Genomic DNA, 20,810 nt, shown 5'->3' on the forward strand with positions numbered 1-20,810 from the left:
TTAAGGCCCTCAGGCCTTATGTATTGCAATTGCAGCAGCAAGGAGTCTGTCACGATATATCGCAATGTCGGTTTTTGAGCACAGCCCCATTCATTGTACGTCCTAGCAATACTGCTCTAAAAACAACCGCTGCTGTCAGGTCTCGAGGGTCTTCTCCTCCCACCGCGTCGCTCTCTGGCTGATCTGATGTCAGTGGACAGGTGTAGTTCCTCTGGGATGGCTTCTCCGCCGCCTCGCTGTAACCTTCCTCGTCCGCCTCCATCAGTGTAGGTGAGGGAGGAAAGAAAGTCAGCGCCGGACAGTGGACACCGCCTCTGCCTTTTTTTTCCACTGCTCGAACTCAAATCGTGTGTTGTGGTAATTATTAAATAAATAAAAGCACTTTGGATAAAAATAACAGTTTCTAAAAAAAAACAAGCACGCATCATCGGGTTTTGATAGCGCTGTGTCCCACATATTCACAATGAGTCAATTGTTGCTTTTGGCTGTGTGGGTGATGCTACTGTCTTTTTACATTTCATTGCTTTCACATGAAAAACATTAGTTTTATTAGAGTAAACTCCATTACCCGAGGCCTCCGACACTCCAGATCCATTAAATTAGAATCGGAGATTTGGCAAAACACACATACAGTAGCTATGTTTTCAGCGATAGGATATACGATTTAAGCCTGGTCGCAGTGTTTCACAGCATCTTAAATCGAAATCGTCTGAGGTCTACAGTTAGAAGACAACTGAATGCATTGTATTCGATTCATTAAAGTCTGTCTGTGTGAATGCAGGAGATTTGCAAATATGTGGTTTAGGTGCATCTACAGTATGTGCTTCAGACTACCCTGGGTTCAGCTTCATCGGCATGTTTAAGAATGTGTTTGTGTGTTTGTGCGCGTGTGTGCGTGCGTGCGGGCGGGCGGGTGCGCGTGTGTGTGCCTCTTTGCCCACAGTCAGTGTTATGTAATGGCGTGCTGAGGGCGACTGTTGACAAACGGAGGGAAAATTAAATCGGCAGGATGCTCTCATCAGATGATTTATGGAAAAAAAAAAGTGAGACCCCTAAACACATTAGATATGATTCAAAATAATCTGAATTTCCTATAGGGTGTGCTTGGTTGTAAGTAAGTTACTGTTCTGTTGGCAGTTTTTTTTTTTCCAACCCTCTTGGATTTGAGTTACTATACTTAGTATCAGCATAAAAATCCAAAAAGAAAGAATAAATCCTGCCTTCATCAAAATGCACAGACATACATAGGCAGTTAAAATACAGTGCCATGTTTCCTTCTCAGTAGAGAAACAAACATTTTCATCCTATTAGTTACAGTGGCTAGGGAATCCCAAAGTTCCCCAGATGCTTTTGTTCAACAGTCAATATAGTTTTAGAACATGATGGGAGGTCATTTTTCCCGCTCGGTAAGGTGCCAAGCAGCTCGAAAAATAGACTAACTAGCTAATATTTATATCCATCGTGCCGGTGCCTTTGGTGACTTGTCCGCCCCTCTTGTGCTGCAGTTGCAGTTTAATCTTCACTGTGTTGGCTCGTTGCTTGTCATGGCCACCCTTAGCCAACAATGTGTAAAGAGCTATTCCCGTAAGCCATCAGTGCGGTATGCGTCAATCATAATTAACTGAAGAACAATCTTACTTATGTAGAAGTGAATACTATTAAGTGATAATGTTTTTTGCTGTTTTCAAACGATGCTGCCCCAGCTCCAATGGAAACCCGAAGTTTGCCTGTTTTTATGCCTTGCCTTACTGTATGTGTTATTGGTTACGGGTCACTAATCTTATTGCCGGGCAATGGGGACATGGCTGAGACGTATATAGAGCTGCCAGAATTTAAGGCATAGTGTAAAATAGACACTGGCATAGTTGGCATTTCACACTAGTTATATGAGTGGGGAGGTGGGGCGTTGCGTTTGTGTGTGTGTGCGTGTGCGTGTGCGTGCGTGTTGTGCGCGTGCGTGTGTGTGGCTGTGCATGTGTGTGTGTGCATCGGCAAAACCCACAGACACTCGTGTGTGAAAATATGTCCAAAAATTGACGACGGCGGGGAGTTTTGCCAGACATCTTACATCGGAGACAGAGCGTTCAATCTGTTTATGATTGGAAGCAAAGTGAAAGATGGCGTTACACACACCTCTGTGTTCACATCAAGAAAATCCACCAATCTTGCTTTTCTGTTGGGCGCTCGTCTTGAATGTTGTAATGTCACTGTGGGGCACTGAAGGGTGCATTGGTATAAGTATTGGAGTGTGACCAGGATGGCGTCCATGTGAACAGGTTCTAGTGACTTTGGTTATGTTTCTCGCTCTCACCTTCCACACTCTTGCAGAAGGGGTTTGCCCCCGTGTGCATGTCCCATGTTTATGTAAGATCTGGCTTGTATGTATGCAGCTCCCTAGCACAATTCACTCACAGATCAGTCACATACAGTAGAAATGTATTAGCGGGCAGGAAGTTATTTTCGCCGCGTTCCTGAATCCATGCCTGCGATAATATCCTCTGGCCAGCAACACAACATCCAGCCTTTGTTTTGTCTTTCATTGAGGGTCACGGTTTTCTCAGTTGCGCCCGTGCAGCCAATGTGCTTAACGCGACAATATTTAACGAAAGATGAGAGAAAGTCGCATTCGCCAGGCCACAATTCACGATGAAACACGGCGCAAACTCACGCGGTGTGTTTGTGTGAGCGGTAGTGTCTACAAATTAAGATGATTTCTTGTCTCAAAACAGTTTCCTTTTTTTTTTTTTTTCTTGCTTCCAATGCAACAACCTCTACAAGAATTGAACCTCTGATTAACTCCTGCTAGACAAATTGGCTTTCCTCAATGGAAAGTGTGTGTGTGTGTGTGTGTGTGTGTGTGTCCCCTCCATGTTGCTGAAACTATTCTTAGAGGCGTAGGTTTCCCCCAAATCATCGCCTGCACCAAGCTCTGCGATTCGCGTCCTGTCTCAAGGCACAAGCTTCCTGTTGTTGAATAAGGGTTTGGGCCAGGTCACCAACTTGCTCAGCAGGGCTTGGTGTGTGTGGTTATGTAGGACGTCGGTATGTTTCCATGTGCTCGCAGCCGTGAAAGGATACAGCGTTGGCCATAAAAATATGTCTTAAGACTTGCACGTTTGAGATACAGCTATGATGAAATTGTGAATATTTATATCAGAATCTAGGACCTATGCACTTAGGCTCGTTAGAGTATCACTTTAGGTTGTGTCTATGTGTGATGCCAGCCTTGACAACTTGCTTTCCGGTTTTGCCGCAAAAAAAAAAAAAAAAAAAAAGAGATGAATCAATGTTTTTGCCGTGCTTCTTGTGAAGCTGTGGGTGCTCTTGAATGCCTATTGTTCATACTATTTTCCAGGTGTGTGTTTATGAGGCCTGATAAGGTCTTGTTGTTCCACGGCTGTTATTAATAGCCGGATAAGTATATATTTTAAACTCTGCCATTGTTGGCTGGAGGTGATAAATGTGATTATGGGTGAGGTCCAGGAATTCTGCCCACGTCGGGATTTGAGACACGTCCTCTCAGACTGCAACACCCCAATCTCTTGCACACATGTGCGTCTGTAAAAGTTGATCGCATGCCCCGGCACAATTAAACAGTGATGCTACGAACTACCGACTTGCAATTTCCAATGTCATTCTCTTGCCATTCCAAACATTTTAGTCAAGTCAAGTTTTGCGTTTTAAGTATTGACCCGAGCACTTTCCTAATCCTCCTCTGTGGCAGGCTAAAGGGCACAGGGATGGAATGGTGTCCTCCAATGAAAATAGACGCCGGCCGCTGTCGTCGGGCGATGTGGAAGGCTTGTCGTGGCAGGGCCCGCGGACCGTGCTCCTCCACAAGAACTCGCAGGGATTCGGATTCACCCTGCGCCACTTCATCGTCTACCCCCCAGAGTCCTCCTTCCATACCAACCTCAAGGTACAACTGGGCCGCTTGGTAGAATGCAACTACTGTATAGCTTTTATCAACTAGATGCTAAATAGTTCACTTGAATTCTAGCTCTCCATAGGTCTAAGTAGGGCAAACTATAAACATTACCAAAAGACAATTAGGCTTATTTTAGAAACTCAATATTAAGGGAAATCCACATTGTTTCTTCCCAATGGTGCATTTGCTTTTGGCAAGAACTTGTCACATAGACACAGTGGGATATGGTCTTTCAATGATTACTCGAACACAAATGATCTGACAAGCTCTTCTACTATGGGGTCAAAGCTGTTAACGCCTGAAAGGTTCAGGAAAATCTAAATTAGATCCAGGAACCACACCACTAAGATGCTTGAGTACTGGTGGGAAGAGGAGCAAGTAATTGTGAAGGCCATTTTTTAAAAGACCAGGCAAGCTAGTCAAACCGTGAACGTGGCTCTCGTGAATCTGGGGAATTACCAGCCACTGGTGCCAGAAGACCATAAAAATTCTCCTTCCCTTCCCTGAGACATTGCGGTTGCAAAGACTTCTGGGTATTGCAGTGTTTAATTGTTTTCATGCTGCTGTTGTGGCCTGGTGCGGTGGAGCAGTACAGTAGCCCTCCGCCCTGTGTGTCCTAAAGCCCAGCCCTTTTGTCTGGTCTGGGCAGGAATTAGCTAGCTCAGCGAAGCCTCAAAGCCCGTCCTGGCCAGTCAGCCAGCCCAACGGTCAGGCAGTCAGACAGTCAGTTAGCCAAGCCAGCAACACCCAAAATGCACCGTCAGCTGGGGCCACTCAAACAACTGGAGAGCGGAGAGAAATATATGTTTTGTGTGCGTGTGTGTGTGTGTGTGTGTGTGTGTGTGTGTGTGTGTGTGTGTGTGTGTGTGTGTGTGTGTGTGTGTGTGTGTGTGTGTGTTAGACATGTTAAGGTTTTTTGTTGTTTCTGTTTTAGTGTAGCTTCCCCTATTTTAATTACTGAAAAGGAAGTAAAGCATGGGCAGGGTTTTAGCTTGCATGGGTGCACCTGCGGCTCTGTACATGCATGAGTGGATGCATGTTTATTTGTGTTCAAAAGGAGAAGGACAGGGAGAGGTGATGGAAGGAGGAGAGTAGGAAGTGAACGTCAAAGAGATAGTGATGTACTGTAGGTACAATCTCTTCCAAGCAGTGCCACCCTGTGGTCCTGTTTGGCTCTTCGATGGTCTCTTCCATAACTGACTGCACTGTGTCTCTTGTACAGGATGAAGAGAATGGAAACACAACTGGAAAAGGTGAATTTCTTGTATATATACAGTGTATATATAAAATGATCACTCGAGTCATCTTTGACAATGTGTTTTTCAGATCAGATGCATAATTAATCAAGTTGGTGAACGTATTCCTCCATTAAGGCTGATTCTATTCTATTCTATGCAATTGTATTATATTCTCTATGGTTGGACAGTAGTATTTTACATAAAGGAACTGTATGGTTGCTTGCTGTTGGTTCCAAGTTGGTTGCAAGTTGGTTCCTTGCTGTTTTAGTTTCACAATAAAAAAAAAAGTTAAATCACCAGTGTGTTTAAAAAAAAAAAAAAAAAAAAAAAAAAAAAAATCCTATAGTTATTATAGTAATTATTCTATTCTATTCTATTCCATTCTATTCTGTATATGCACTTACGCACTGTGTGCCCCTGCAGGTTGTCAGCGGCCTCGTTTGGAGCCAATGGACACAATTTTTGTGAAGAGTGTTAGAGATAATGGCCCTGCCCAACAAGCTGGACTGTGTACTGGTAGGACACACACAACAAACACACAAACATGAGCCTGTGCTAAAACTCCTTTTGTACCCCATAAAATTGACACACTGTCTACAAATCCACAAGGCCCATGGTTATGTCCTGTAATGCAAAACGGTTCTATCTGTCGTTAAAAGGGCCTTCAAATGGCTCAATGTCTACAATTTTGTTTTTTAAATATAATTAAATACTGTATATATATATATATATATATGCTTTGTTTTATACTTGCTTGGAGGAATAATCTTTGTACTTAAAGTACTTCAGCCCTGAACTAAGCCCACAGAATTATGCTTACCTTCAATACTATATTGAAAAAGATAAAGATGATTTGTCCAAAAATAAGTCTTAAAATTATTTAAAATTTGTCTTAAAAATGTCTTAAAAAGTACAAAATTATACCCTCTGATACCTACAGACACCCTGACAATCTTTTGAATATTTGGACATATTTATACAGTATGTATATATATATATATATATATAGATGTTATATAGATTCAGAGTGGGACTTATTTGCAGCCTGGGAGTTTCATGTTGCTCACCAGCCCACTTCAGTGAGCTAATCATGAATAAGAGTCAATAAACCTAAATAAAAAACTTTTCTATTGAAATTAAAAAATTTCCAAGTTCAATAACACTCACTAGGTTATAATACGAGGACATAAACTACACGTTGCACGGACTTTTGATTTCAAAATAAAAGTTCCAGACCATTATTTTTAACTCAAAAGACCAGAGGACAAAGACTAGATCCTATAATTATATAGACCTAGTTTGAGTGCTCTCATGACAAGAAAGCTGTGGAACTTGTGTAAATGTAAATAAAAAATACTTTAATTTTGAAATTAAAAGGCTGTGCAACATTTTGATTCGATCTCAGAAGCATATAGACTTAGTTTGAGTTTTCTCATTCATATGACAAAAAAAGTTATTGAATTTTCGAAAATGGAGTCATAGATGGTCCCCTATACGCCATCGAAACAGCCACCGTCTCTCAGCGCTGCCGCTGTCCGTGAAGCAGCAGCTCGTTCTGGGGAAGCGATCAGCCGCTCTCCCTTTGGAGTTCTGGATGAATGTTCAATCCGTTATAACGTGATATTAAATGAATTGCCTTGTCACCGGCCAAACAATCAGCGCCACCGCCGGGAATCTTTCTCCCTTCTCCCAAGTAGCCTCTCCGGACCTGTATAAATATGTGTGTGTTCTCAGGGGACAGGCTGGTGAAAGTCAACGGGGAGAGTGTCCTCGGGAAAACCTACTCTCAGGTGATTGCGCTCATCCAAAACAGGTGGGAAACTTTTATTTATTAATCAAATGTATTCCTCAAAACTTCTACGTCTTATCTTGTACTCCACAATTTAGTCAGTAAGAACTGTTTTTAATACTTCTACATGCAGTGAAAACATTCTGGAACTCTCCATTATGCCAAAAGATGAGGATGTGTTGCAGTTGGTAAGTGTGAGTATTCATTTTCTTCTTTTTCCCTCTCCTTTCCCTTTTTCGACATCATAAAAATTAGAAAATACATTCATCAAGGCTTATTACAAGTACAACATTAGTTACAAGTTACAATAGACACTTGCACATAGTGCTCACAGTGTTTACCAAACCAAAGTTGATTGAAAATGTAACAGAAGATGATTTATTAAGGTGTTTGAGCTTTTCCCTCTAAGCTTCTTCAGAAAATTCTTTCTGTTTGCTTCACTACTATTATCGTTCATTACTGGCTACTATTTGCTTCCCCAGAAATGTTACACACTGTTACATTTTGAAGTTTGCACATTAGCCTCTCTGCGAACCTCTGCCGTCTATGTTCAACTCAAAGACAAGTATGTTTCGGCCTATACAGTATATGCACAATATGGTGTTTTTGTTTGTTACACTTTACAAAACATGAATATTTCACGTTTAGCTCAAACCGTAGAAATATGGCGGCATGCACCTTCTGCGAAGGATTCCCTTCTATCGCTTAACCATCTTTTTCCAAAGTAACCCTGTTTTTTTTCCCCTCGTTTTACATTATGTTGTCCTTCCATCAGGCGTACTCCCAGGATGCCTACCTGAGAGGCAATGAGCCATACACAGGGGGGGCACAAAATCTCCCTGAGCCTCCTCCACTCAGCTACGCCTTCTCCACGCCCGCCCCGCAGACCGGCCACAACCACCACGGCCCCCTGGACAACTGGCATTGCCGGCCCAGTCCCGGCCTCCACGCCCCGCCGCTAGACAACCACACAACCGCCGCTGCTCCTCCCACCTCCGGCTGGACCGGGGGGCCCAAGGATGCCGGCGGCCAATTGGGTTCATCAGGGCGGCAGCGTGGACGCTCTTCTTCCACCATCAATGCACTGGACTTCCACTTTGCCAACCACAACGCCGCCATCGCCTCGGCAACGCTGCCCCCCCCGAGGAAGAGCAGCCTTCCGGCTTCCTCCCGCATCCACGCCGAGGCCCTATGCCACCAGGCGCTGTCGGACTGGTACTACAGCCAGGCGGAGGCTGCTGAGCGCATGGCCCCCCGCCACCGCAGCATATCTCAGGACCGCCTGGGGGAGCTCGGGCTCGGCTTAGCCCTAAGCCCCGGAACCGTGGCGGGTTCGGAACCCTCCACCGAGCAACGGAGGCAAGAGTCTCTCCTGTTCCACCACCAGGCAGCTACCGTATCCCATGATTCCTATTGGCTAGGGGGATGGGGGGACGTGTCGGGGCCGGGGAGCAAGTCGTGCTCCGAGAGCCTTCTGGCGGCCTACGCAGAGTACGAACACAGCTACGGCCGCTCGAGAGAAACGCTCGCACAAGCCTCCGCGATGGTCTCCCCGCACGTCAAACAAACCTCCTGCTCGAACTCCCAAAGCTCCCAAAAAGAACAAAAAGATCTGAAACCCGCTGGGTGCCAGCAATTCCAAATTGCGGCAGCGCCTCCCGTAACAACCTCCTCGGCGGCTCCCCCTAGTGGTAGGCAGGTGGCAGAGCCCCAAACCAGGACGGTCAAAGAGGAAGAGCTGGTGGGCTACAAAAGCTACAGCCCCTCGTTCTGCCGCAAGGCCGGGCACCTCCTGCAGCAGGCCCATTCCTTCAGGGAGTCCAACTATACCGGCCCCCACCTTAACTGGAACACCTGCAGCAAAAGTGGCCCATCAGACGAGGTGGGGACGGTCCCCCGGCCACAGTCCACCCCTGCCCTGCTCACATCAGAAGAGGAGAGAGAGGCCATCTCCCCTCTGGCCATGAGCCAAGAGGTGGTCTTGAGGCAGAAACCGCCGTCGGGACGCCGAACCTCGGGCCATGCTCTCCGGCACACCAGCTACACCGCACCCGTGGAGTCCTCCGAGCCTCCTGGCGCGCCGCCCTCTTCTGTCCCTGGGGCAGCCAGCGTCACCCGCAGGGCCAACGGTAGCCTGGCACAGCACACACTAGACTCCCTGTCCTCCATACCTTTCATAGGTTGGTGTTCCTATCTTTAGCGTCCTTCCTTTACCGGCCGTCCTCGTTATGGTCTTCGCAGTGTTTGGTACTCCTACACTTCCGTTCACTCTTGCATCTTGTGTTTAACATTGTGTTGATGAATGTCACATGCAGTATGACAGAGTCTATCATTCCCTCCAGGATTTCTCCTCGGTTGTTTTTGTGATTTTTTTTTTTTTTTGCCACAAAAAATGTTTGATTTCCCGGAGGGACTGATCTGTGTTTCACTGTGTATGTGTAGTGTTTGTAATCTGAAGGAGAAGCTCCCCCGTCTCGTCAAAGTTTTAACACCTCCCCTGTCACCCCACTGTCCACAACCCCCTTCCCGCTGATCTGCCAGATGAACCGACCAGCCCCAGTGTGGACCTGCAGGCCTGCCTCGTGCCGGCCTGCTCCGTGGTGTCCACCTCCGAACCCCCAACTGTCTCCACGGCTGTCCACACCTCCGCCACTGTCTCCCCCACCCTGTCCTCCCCTTTTGTTCGTCTCCGTTCTCGGGACTGCAGTGAGTGTGACTTTTACCCTTCCTCGGCTGACCCCCTCCACCCCCCACCCACCCCCCACCCACCCACCACCCACCCACCCACACAGGCACACACCCCCTTCCCTCACCCCAAGATTGCAGTTTGCAGTGAAACATTCTATGCTTGTGCTTTGCCTGAAGATTATATAATATTATAGTATCTTATCTTATCTTATCTTATCTCATTTTATCTTATCTTATCTTATCTTAACTTATCAAATTTTATCTTATCTTATCTTATCTTATCTTATACAGTATTATATTATATTGACTGAGAAAATCTTGCACAATGTCATGGATCTCCTTATTTTCTGTCCAACTTCTGTAATTGCTCTCCCTCGTTTCCCAAACTTGCTTACATTGTGCCTCATGCAGGAACCAGTCGCACAAACAGATTGTTTCTTAAATGGCTCCTACAAGCCATTAAAGACAACTTTCTGGGTTTACAATTTTTCTCTTAAGCGTGAACAAAATTTTACAAATCAAAAAAGAAGAAATGTTCCTTTTGCTTTCGGATGGCATTTTATGAATGAGTTCTGCACAAATAGGTGTCAATTATGCTAATCCACAAGAATGTTCCCTTGTTGACTAACAAGGAATTAATAATTTGTCATGTTTACGTGAGTAATTCACAACAGATTTCTTAATTATGACATTTTGCTGAGCCTCGCGGCAAACTTGTGCACTAAAGTAAAGATAAGAATGTGAAAATGTACTTGCATGAAGCCCGTCATGAATTTTACTATCAAGGTGTAATTCCCTGTGACTTTCTGTGTACTTAACTACTCTCTATGTTTTGGGACTTGCTATGGGTTCCTTCAGGCAGTATCAAGGGCCGCCGCTCTTCCTACTTACTGGCCATCACAACGGAGCGCTCCAAGTCATGTGACGAGGGCTTGAACACCTTTAGGGAAGAGGGGCGTGTCTTCTCGTAAGTTTGGTCATCAATAATGTAGTAAACTAAAGGACATCATGTAGTAAACATGATGTGGGATATTTCACATTTGTTTTAGTCGCTGGTCCCTAAATTGTATTTTTTCCTTAGATAAAGAGTGAAAGCTTGATTTATTTTGTATGAATTTATCTGAAATTGCAACTTATTCCAGTGTACAGCTTTTGTGTTGCCAGAAATGGATGTTAAAAAGTGACAAATACTCCATCCATGCATCTGCTCTCTGTTTCACAGGAGACTGCCAAAAAGGGTCAAGAGCTTTTTCACAGATGGAGTGAGTTCTCTCGAAAGCACTTTTTGTACGTTGTTTTATTTTCTTTCTCTCAGTTTTCAGTAACCCGAACTGTTACCGATCCTTCCCGTGTCGTAGTCTCTGGAGACCTTGCGCGCTCAAGAGGAGGCCCGGTCCAAGCGTCACTCCACCTCCGAACTGGGAACCATCACCTTCAGTGATGTACGCAAGGAGGGCTGGCTCCACTACAAACAGATCCTTACAGAGAAGGGCAAGGTAACAGGCTCAATCGACTGATATTCTCCATGCATTTCGTTGCCTCAGTACTTGTACTCTGTGCAATGGCAATTAGTTGAATCGAATCAAATCTAATCTAATATAATCTAATATAATATATTATACTATAATATAATATAACTTCATTAAACGTCAGAGTATTCAATCTTTGTCTTTGTTCTATCTGTCTCACTTATGTAAACACAGAAAGTAGGCGGTGGCATGCGGCCGTGGAAGCGCGTCTTCTCCGTCCTGCGTTCCCATTCGCTGTTCCTCTACAAGGACAAGCGCGAGGCCGTCCTGCACGGGGCAGGGGCGGGGCCCAGCCAGGACGAGCACCCCCCCATCAGCATCCGGGGCTGCCTCATTGACATCGCCTACAGCGAGACCAAACGCAAGCACACGCTGAGGCTGACCACGCAGGACTTCTGCGAGTACCTGCTGCAGGCCGAGGACCGAGACGACATGCTGGCCTGGATACGGGTCATCAGGGAGAACAGCAAGACCGACAACGAGGTTTGTTTTCTGTGCCTCTTAGAAAGAAGAAAGAGAAAGAATATCGGATTGGCATTGGTATCGACCGATACTCAATATTTTAGTGTCGGTTTCGGGAAAGGAAAGATGTGATCGTGCTATCCCTGAGTAGAATATTACAATATTAATCTCGTACATGCACGTCCAAGCACTCAAACTTCAGCCCACTTACGTCTGCTTCCTATTGGTTCCAGGAGCTGGGTTTTTCAAGGCAAGCTCTCATCAATAAAAAGTTGAACGACTACAGAAAACAAAGGTGAGTTATGGTATATATTATTGCTGAAAAATGGTCGTTTTATAAAAATGGTGTTTTTCTATAAAGTTTTGATTGCTTCGGACCTCTTGTTCATTGGGAGCCCGTAAAAAAAGGTATTCCATGTAATTCATCTTTGATCACTTTCGTATTCTTTCATTTTGCGCAGTCCGACGGCCAACAAGCCGGACTCCTCTCCCAGGGCCCACCGCATGATGCCCCCTTTCCTCCTGGCAAAGACCGACAACGCCTCCATGAACCGTGCCTCCAAAACCGGTGGGTCTCAACAAACCCTACAACAAGAAAACGCAACACCCATCAGCAATAAAATAGGCGGCCACAACAAAATATATCTGCTCTGTGTAATGGCGGGATAGCAAACCTCATTTGACTTAACAATTAACAGCTTTTTGTTTTTGTTTTTTTTTCTTGTGGTTGTGCTTGCTTAGATGACAACAAGGCATTGTGGGGCATCAATATCATGAAGAAGGCCAAGAAGACAGGGAGTCCAAAGGCCTTTGGCGTAAGACTGGAGGACTGCCAGCCTGCTCTCAACAACAAGGTGGGACTCTTCAGTATGAATACAACATTTAGACAAAACAAAACATTCCTTGAAAAAATGTCATATGTTAGCCGATATAATTATTTTTAATTCCACAATATTTCCTCTGTAGTCTAATAATTTTTCTCCAATTTTGTCACGGTATTGTAAAAATAACCTTTGTGTTCAGGGTGTATTGAATCGATGATAAAGGTTGGATTATTGTGAAAATAGTTTTTATCAAAACCAATAATATCCAGAATCCCACCGGGGATTAATAAAGACTTGACATCTTAACATCAATTTAAGACAGCTCCATTTGTTAGCAGTTAGCAGTTCAATTATACAATGAAAAGATAAATAGCGTTAGGGAATAGAGTAAGAAATGTTATGCACTGTTTTGTTTCATGTGGTTATAAAGTATTAGTAAAAGTACTATACAACAAATTTAAATAAATTATAGGATAGGTTTTCCATTTTTCAACCCAGGCCTTATCAAAAGGTTGATTCCCATCCCAACGCAAATGGTGGAGCCTTACAAAACACAAAATGTCCCCATGGGGATCAATGGAGTGATTTTCCCTCTCCTTCTCCCACCCTGTGTTCCACTCCCCTTTGCCTCCCCGACCATCACCCTGCGTCCCTCCTCCTGGTCACCCCCGCCCGCTGCAGTTCGTCCCCCTCATCGTGGAGATGTGCTGCGGCCTGGTGGAGGCCACTGGTCTGGAGTACACGGGAATCTACCGGGTCCCGGGGAATAACGCCATGGTGTCAAACCTGCAGGAGCACCTGAACAAGGGCATGGACATCAACACCGCTGAGGAGGTGAGAGGCTCTTATGTATAAAAATATTATAATAATATTGATTCATAATTGATAATTGATATTGTAATATTATATTCGTTAAAGAAAACAGGACAATCCTTTATCATTGTAAACACGCGCTCTCCACAGAGATGGCAGGACCTGAATGTAATCAGCAGCCTGCTCAAGTCTTTCTTCCGAAAACTGCCTGAACCTCTCTTCACGGACGGTAAGTTATTCCTTTACTCATTTACTTCAGGGAAGGGTTCCAAGTTTATCACCAGAGCTCAGCGTGTGTCTGAATGAAAATAAGGAAAGACAAATCGTTTTGACACCCATGCAGACAAGTATAATGACTTCATCGAGGCCAACCGCATCGAGAACGCAGGGGACCGGTTGAAGACCATGAAGAAACTGGTAAGTTGAATAAGGAGGATAAATAAATAAATGCATCTGTTTGTGTGTGATGACAACCGATTAGGTGTTAAATAGGGACACACTATCAGTACTGGGGACGGCTAATAATAACCCCACAACAATATATATATTATATATATATTATATATTTTTTATACTTTATTTCATTCTAAATTCCATACATTTTCTACATTTCTTGAGCTTTGATAACTTTGAGTACATAATCTTACGCTGCACCGTACTCCTTACTGAGCTGCTTTAGCCCGACCGAAGCTTAAATTTTCAAAACCACTCTTCTACCTCTCCCTCACTCCCCCCAGATCCATGACCTCCCAGATTACTACCATCACACTCTCAAATTCCTGGTCGGCCACCTCAAGAAGGTGGCCGATAACGCTGAAAAGAACAAGGTGAGAATCCCCCGTTTCTCAGTGATCCAATGATCCCCTTTGTTTTTTGCAAACCAAGCATCACTGAGAAATCGATCATTTAAAAGAAACAACATTTTCTAAAGTTTGCTTTAACTGAGGCTGAGGAACGTTGATCCGCAGATGGAGCCCAGAAACTTGGCCCTGGTGTTCGGACCCACGTTGGTGAGGACATCCGAGGACAACATGACCGACATGGTCACCCACATGCCCGACCGCTACAAAATAGTGGAAACGCTCATCCTGCACGTAAGAACCAGGACCCCAAATCTCATCTATCTGACAGTTAGTCCCTAACCCCTGTGTTGATTTTAAAACTTGAAACATCTGGCAGTGAGGTCAGATAGTTCTAGCTTACTTTCTTGAATCAGGTGATATTATCCTGATATATCCCTCAAGCTACAAAACTTCCCTTGTTTCTACAATTGATCGGTGTCATTTCAGGACATCCTTTTGAAGTCCCAAACCTGTAGCTAGTATTTAATATACTAAACACATAAATGAATATGTTATTTGTTTGGTATGCCCCACAGTGTGACTGGTTCTTTGGTGATAGAGATCTGGATAAGGATGACAAGGTACGCTCAACAACCACAGCAGTGACTCTTGATGTTAAAATAGACCAAAAATATCCGCTTTTTTATTCATATTTTCACGTGTGCTGACGTGCGGGTTCGTTTTAAGGCACCGGAGGATAAGCGTGACAGTCAGCCGGTGCCCAACATCGACCATCTTCTGTCGAACATCGGAAGGACGGGGATGCCGGGAGAGACGTCAGGTGAGGTTCGAGAAGGAGCTCTGCAGGGAACCTGGCCCTCTTCCCTGACGCTAACCTCCTTCTTTACCCAGATCCTCTTCTGTCACTTCTGGCTCTTCCGTGCTCGTGGGCATTATACTGTACGCGGCAATGCTTTGGTCATTCAGTGCCTTATTGCTCTTATTGTTTGATGACAAGAGATTTTGTGTCCGTGTCTTCTTTGTACACAAACAGGACGTAGATGGAATGGATCGGACAAAACACTTTGATAATCACTTTTTCTCCGGGGAGGATGGTGGTCATGGCTGCAGCTCAAGCTGCGCAGGTTGCGTGATGGACTTTGTAGCGATACAGCGTATACACACACTGTACGGAGGTGTGTGTTTCTGTCCACCACTGACGAGATGCAGTTGGTGGCCTAAAAAAAATATGTTATAGCATCACACAGTCTAAATGCGTGAACTGAGTTCTTCCACTTTCGGGGGGAAAATTCTGGCGACGGATGCAGTAACAACTTTAATATACCGCACTTTCATGTTTCTGTCGACTGGTATCTGACAATTTATTTAGTAATATCATTCTAGTAACTAATCTGAACCCCATGTAAATGATCCCCCAATTATGTTTAAGACATTTGGGGAGTCAGTATTTCTCGGACCTCTGCTTTTCCTCTTTGCGATTCTCGGTACTCCGATTTTTGCTGTATGACATTTCCAACCTTTTCTCACTTTCTTGTTCCGGACATTTTCTACACCCCTTTTCCCTAGCTGAGACAGTGGATCAACCTCTTCGGTAGGACCAGGTCTACCTGCTTGTGTGTGTGTGTGTGTGTGTGTGTGTGTGTGTGTGTGTGTGTGTGTGTGTGTGTGTGTGTGTGTGTGTGTGTGTGTGTGTGTGTGTGTGTGTGTGTGTGTGTGTGTGTGTGTGTGTGTGTGTGTGTGCGTGCGTGGGCGTGTATGTGTGTTTTAAAGCACTTGGATTCATTCACTCATCGGTTTTGTTGGGTTTCTTGCTCTTTGTTTTCCACCCACATGTCGTTTACTTTCTGTTCACTTCAACACAAAGGGAACCACGAGCCATTCTTATAAGGTTTTTTTTTTTGTTATTAATTACTGCGCCTCAAAGGTACAATATGTAACTTTTCCGCATTAAAACCACTGGACCGATGTTATGTATTTCGTTGAGTTGTTACTTACGTTATCCCAAATGTTTCCAACAATTTTCAAATCCAGAGAAATCCTTCATTTGAATATGGGTAACAGTTTGTTTCAAGAGGTCGCCTGTCAGTGTCATATCCCCTTTACCCCCTCTACTTGCTATAAGTTCTGGGGCAACACGGTGAACACCGGGTGATACGTCGGAGAGCGAGGAAGCTACTGGCTACTGTACTGTGCTATTGTTTGTATTGCTCTACTATTACTCTACTTACTATTGTTTGATGGAGCACCATTATTTATTACCCTTTGCTGCGGGTTCTGTCGCAGAAGCTGCCCCTGTAAAGTGCAAAGGTACGGGTGAAGACGACCACTCCCTTGATCCCACGCTACTTCACCACTTCATCAAACTCCCGTCTTTTGTTATGGTTTTGAGTGAGAGCAGCAGAGATTACATATTGTACCTTTGATTTAAAAAAAGTATTAATCCGGCTGTTTTTAACAAAAATAAATACAGAGACACAAAGACATGGCCATGGCAGTATCTCAAAACTCTTTAGGGAAGCTGAGCGTAAGCCCTGATGCTACTCAAACAACATCAAATCATAACAACCGTTTTGCAATTACGCTATTGATTTGCCCTTGCATTGCTCACTATGAAAAATGCTCCAGATAACTGATGAGTAGTGTTGAACAAGTCATAGTTCTGTGATAATGGCTGGTGTTCCCCTTTAAAGTTACCTTTCCATTTCATCTGTGCCTTGACTAGCCAGACATTCCCACTGCATTCCACTGGTTTGAATAGAACCATCATTCCCTCCTCGGTCCACTGGTGACACAACACTCACCCACTTCCTTCGTTCTCTCCTTTGCCTTAAACAGATTCCACCACCAGCGATTCAGTTAAGTCCAAGGTAAGCTACAACTACTTGATACTTAGCTTCATACCTGTTCTGGATCAACCCAACTCACTTTATACTACGATATACTACTGTATAGTTACTTGAAGAGAGAACTCCAATGAAATCCATGTACTTACCTGTCAGAAGTTCTGCTGAAAAAAGTATTGGTTCGATTTAAAGTTCCTTCACTTACCTTGATATCTGAACTTAAGGAAAGTAGTTTAAACTACTAGTAGCATCTAGTTCATAACCTCCTCTATTTTTATCTAACACTTAGACTCTGCCCTGTAAAACAATTTGGCACTACTTACCTTCATACTTACCTGAAATACTTTATTGAATAACAATGAAGATTTATTGAATCTATGTCATGATCCTGCCCTGCCTGGATTCCCTGTCTGTCTCTGGCTCCCTCTGTTTGCTCAAGGTCTATCTGTCTCTGTCTCCCTCTAGCTCCCTCTGTCTGTCTAGCGTCACGTCTGCGGGGCCCTGCCAGAGACAGACAGGGAATCAAGGCAGGGCAGGATCTTGACAGTACCCCCCCCCCCCCCCATTCCCCACAGAGGTGAAGTCAGACAGACAGAGGGAGCTAGAGAGGGACAGAGGGAGCTAGAGAGGGACAGGGAATCAAGGCAGGGCAGGATCATGACAATCTTTTGTAACTTTGTAAAATGTGTCCGCAAAAGGTCTAAAATGTACCTCTCTGATAGCCTGAGAGACACTCCTTTTTCAGAAGCGTCTATTCTGACCGTCACTCTGTTCTGTCATGGCCTGATACTGACCCACTGGCCGCTGCCTTTCAGCTTTCTTCCGGCTCCAAGAAGGAGATGACCGCCAGGGACTTCCTCTCCAAGTCGATCATTTCCGCCGTGACCAGGAAACGCAAGAAAAGCCCCAGCACCCACCCCACCGGCAGCAGCAGCGACGACGACTCGGAGCACGAGCCGGTCAAAGCCAGCAACTACGGGACAGAAGGCGGAGGGGCGGAGGAAGCGGCGAAGGATGGGCTCGAACCGCAAGGCGCTCCTGCCAAAGAGGAGAAACGGGACGAAGAAAGGAACAACGCAGTGGACGGAGAGGCGACGGAGGAGAAGCCCCGCGCTGACGGAGAGTTGGTCCAAAGAGGCGGACGGAAGGAAGACAAGAGGACCGCCCCCGCCTACGCCCCCGCACCCCAGCCTCGTCCCAGCAGCTTCCTGTACTCACAGCGGCAGTTTCCCATTGGTGTCCGCGCAAGCTGTCAAAGACCCCCGTTGGGGAGCAGTCAGCCCCAGCACCATGGGCTCCCCTCCTGGCTCCCTCCCACCAGGCCGCCCGAGCTCCGCCAAACCCCGGCCATGCACGCCACGCAGCAGCCCGAGCGCAACCAGCAGGTGCCTGTCCGCTACCGAAAGACGAGGGGGGGGAGAGTGAGGGCCTTGTCCATGAACCTGGACCTGGAGATGGATAAGATGGAGGAGCGGGTCCGAGGGTGGAGAGGGGAGAAGGTGGAGGTAGTCAGAGTCATCGAAGGGGCACCGAGAGCATTTGTCGTCCCACAGGGATCTGTCGCGGGTCCTTTGCCGCTTCAGCAGCGACCGCGGCCCAGCCAGCTTCCTCCGCTGGCCCAGGAGGCGACCTCCTTCCCTCCCTCCTCCTCCTCCTCCTCCTCCACCGTCGCCCTCAGGAGATCAGCCCTGGACGGGAGGGACAAACGGAGAGCGCTGCGTCGCCACACCGTCATTGTTTAGCTCCGCGCTCAAGCTTCCCTGTCCTGCGACTCGCAAAACGCAGCTGGATTCAACATCCGACGCCTCTTTCAAGGTCACCAAGTGAAGACGCGTACAGTTGAGTTTCATAGAAAAAACGGCCAAATGCGAAATATGACACTTCTGGCAAAACGATTGCTCGCATGGCGGTCATTAGCGAAATTGAGCCCTTTACTTCCGTAGTCGCAAGCCCTTTACTCACTGCAGATAATATACATATCCCTGGTCTTCCTGTCAAATTCAGGTCACGCTCATTTTCTACATCACAAACACAGTTCTCAAATGAAACTCCTTCCACGCTAAAAGCGGTGACGATTTGTGACGAACCTGAACGAGAAATTCAGAGGAAGCCATGTTGTCCACTTAAGATTCACACACAGTCCAGAGCTGAGCCGTCGGTGTCGTATCCTGTCGCCAATTAAGACTTTGTTCGTCAGTGTTTGCAGCCTCATAGTATTGCTCTGGACCCACACAGCGGCTCTGCTCCGGCTTCAGCGGCTCTCCGGCTTTTCCGTCGGCATTATAAGCGGTTTTGTACATATTTTGCGTGTTTCTAACAAAACGCCCACGTCCTCCACCACCACCCGAGTATGAAACGAGATTGGGAGAACTCTTCTAGTGTGTAACTGAACTTGTGCCAAAATAAGAGGACGCGACATCATCCCCGAAAGGAAATAAACATTCCATACTGTGCTAGTCTGGGTTTGGCACGAGACAGCTGTTCAGTGCAGTGGATCAACCGCGTTGGTGACATTTTAGGTTTTTTTTTTTTTTTTTTCCTCCAATCTCTGCAAGGCCTCTCTTCCTGTTCAAAATGTGTGAGCAGGAAACGCCAGTGATCGAAACAGAATTTAACTTTACACTTTACATCTCTGGACGGGATGTAGCGTAAAGCTTTGTTTTCCGTGGAGTCACTCACATATCAAATAAATATGCAACCCCCCCCCGTAAAGCCGGACAGGACAACTCGCCGCGCCGTCGGTCCCCGGGGTCGCCGAATGCGTCTGCCGTGTGTTCGTTCCGCTACGATGCCCAATCCCGAGCTCCCGTCAGCGTGTCCGGAACAATCCTTCAGCTCTCTCTTCCGCAGGTCAAATGCGGCGCCAAAGACACTCGTTGTACTCCCCTTTAACTTCCAGAGGCGAAGTCGGTCTCCACCACCGTCGTAACCTTCACCCAGGTGTTTGTAAACACCTAAGCCGCGTCACTTCCTGGGCTGAGGTGTCATTTTTTTTCAAGGGTCTCACTGTGTCTTGTCGCGTTAACGGTTTCATTCGGGGCTTGGTAGGATGGATTCCAATACTAATAGCAAAGTCAAAGTTCATATTTTTACCACAGCTAAGAAATGTCACATGTAGCTTTCAGGATTTAGCACAGGACTATTGTACTTTCCTGTGTGTGTGTGTGTGTGTGTGTGTGTGTGTGTGTGTGTGTGTGTAGGAGCGAGGAGAGACCTTGGGTGACACTTCAGTAAGCCTCGTTCTGCAGGAGCCAAGCATCAAAAGGCAGCTATATCAAGTAATGCCACTTTATTATTCCCAACACGGCCGCTGTTCAACAAGGAAACCAAAACAAAACACAAGCGCTCAAGCGTTATCCCAGAGCTCCCGTTGATGTTGCGTCAGTATTACAGAGATAAGACGACGACGACGAGATTTCAACCTCTCCGTTCTCAAACAAAACACTCCTAAATCCCAAACTTTCATGTCTTACCTGTTTTTTTTTTTTTCTTCTTCTCCCTATTAGCTTTCTGGATACGTTTCTTTCCTACGTGAGTGGATTAGTTTCAACCGTTGTTCAAGAGTCTGGTTCTGGAAAAAGAAAAGGAAAAACAAACCACAGTCCACCGACCAGTCTTCTTTTTTTTTTTTCATATTTAGTTAGATCAAGTCTCATTGTACCCTTGTGCATGTACTTTATGTACGTGGGTGATGTGCGTGGACCAATTTTGTAACAGTTGTAAAAAGCCTTGTTAAGTTAACCTGTGTATATATATATATTATACATAATATATTAAATTATTTGTTTTTGAAATAGACTTGTGGGTTTTTTTCCCTCCAGTTAATTTGCTTTATTCGTCGTTAAACATCTGAAAGTCCTTCATAGATTCCAGGGATGTCATTAATCCTTTGT

The 20,810-nt window shown here is 45.5% G+C and overlaps 1 protein-coding gene across 3 annotated transcripts in view; it reads left to right on the top strand.

Annotated features, from left to right (window-relative positions):
• The window catches only part of LOC307245276 (rho GTPase-activating protein 23-like), a 47,602-nt gene extending 27,464 nt beyond the window's left edge, over positions 1–20,138 (top strand). The window contains exons 2-24 of one of the 3 annotated variants that reach the window (XM_080020755.1): positions 3,725–3,919; positions 5,151–5,181; positions 5,590–5,682; positions 6,901–6,979; positions 7,089–7,149; positions 7,731–9,135; positions 9,497–9,661; positions 10,502–10,610; positions 10,866–10,905; positions 11,002–11,139; positions 11,347–11,655; positions 11,868–11,929; positions 12,096–12,202; positions 12,376–12,488; positions 13,140–13,292; positions 13,422–13,500; positions 13,615–13,688; positions 14,009–14,098; positions 14,240–14,365; positions 14,650–14,694; positions 14,801–14,894; positions 16,910–16,941; positions 17,733–20,138. In XM_080020755.1, the coding sequence (XP_079876881.1) occupies positions 3,725–3,919; positions 5,151–5,181; positions 5,590–5,682; positions 6,901–6,979; positions 7,089–7,149; positions 7,731–9,135; positions 9,497–9,661; positions 10,502–10,610; positions 10,866–10,905; positions 11,002–11,139; positions 11,347–11,655; positions 11,868–11,929; positions 12,096–12,202; positions 12,376–12,488; positions 13,140–13,292; positions 13,422–13,500; positions 13,615–13,688; positions 14,009–14,098; positions 14,240–14,365; positions 14,650–14,694; positions 14,801–14,894; positions 16,910–16,941; positions 17,733–18,659 (4,527 nt within the window). In that variant the 3' untranslated portion in view covers positions 18,660–20,138. The remainder of the gene's footprint in view (positions 1–3,724; positions 3,920–5,150; positions 5,182–5,589; positions 5,683–6,900; positions 6,980–7,088; positions 7,150–7,730; positions 9,136–9,496; positions 9,662–10,501; positions 10,611–10,865; positions 10,906–11,001; positions 11,140–11,346; positions 11,656–11,867; positions 11,930–12,095; positions 12,203–12,375; positions 12,489–13,139; positions 13,293–13,421; positions 13,501–13,614; positions 13,689–14,008; positions 14,099–14,239; positions 14,366–14,649; positions 14,695–14,800; positions 14,895–16,909; positions 16,942–17,732) is intronic. The other 2 variants (XM_080020756.1, XM_080020757.1) reach the window with 2 other exon arrangements.
• Positions 20,139–20,810: the final 672 nt, after the last annotated feature.

The sequence above is a fragment of the Zeus faber genome (genome assembly GCF_960531495.2).
Source record: "Zeus faber genome assembly, chromosome: 20".
Taxonomy (NCBI): Eukaryota; Metazoa; Chordata; class Actinopteri; order Zeiformes; family Zeidae; genus Zeus; species Zeus faber.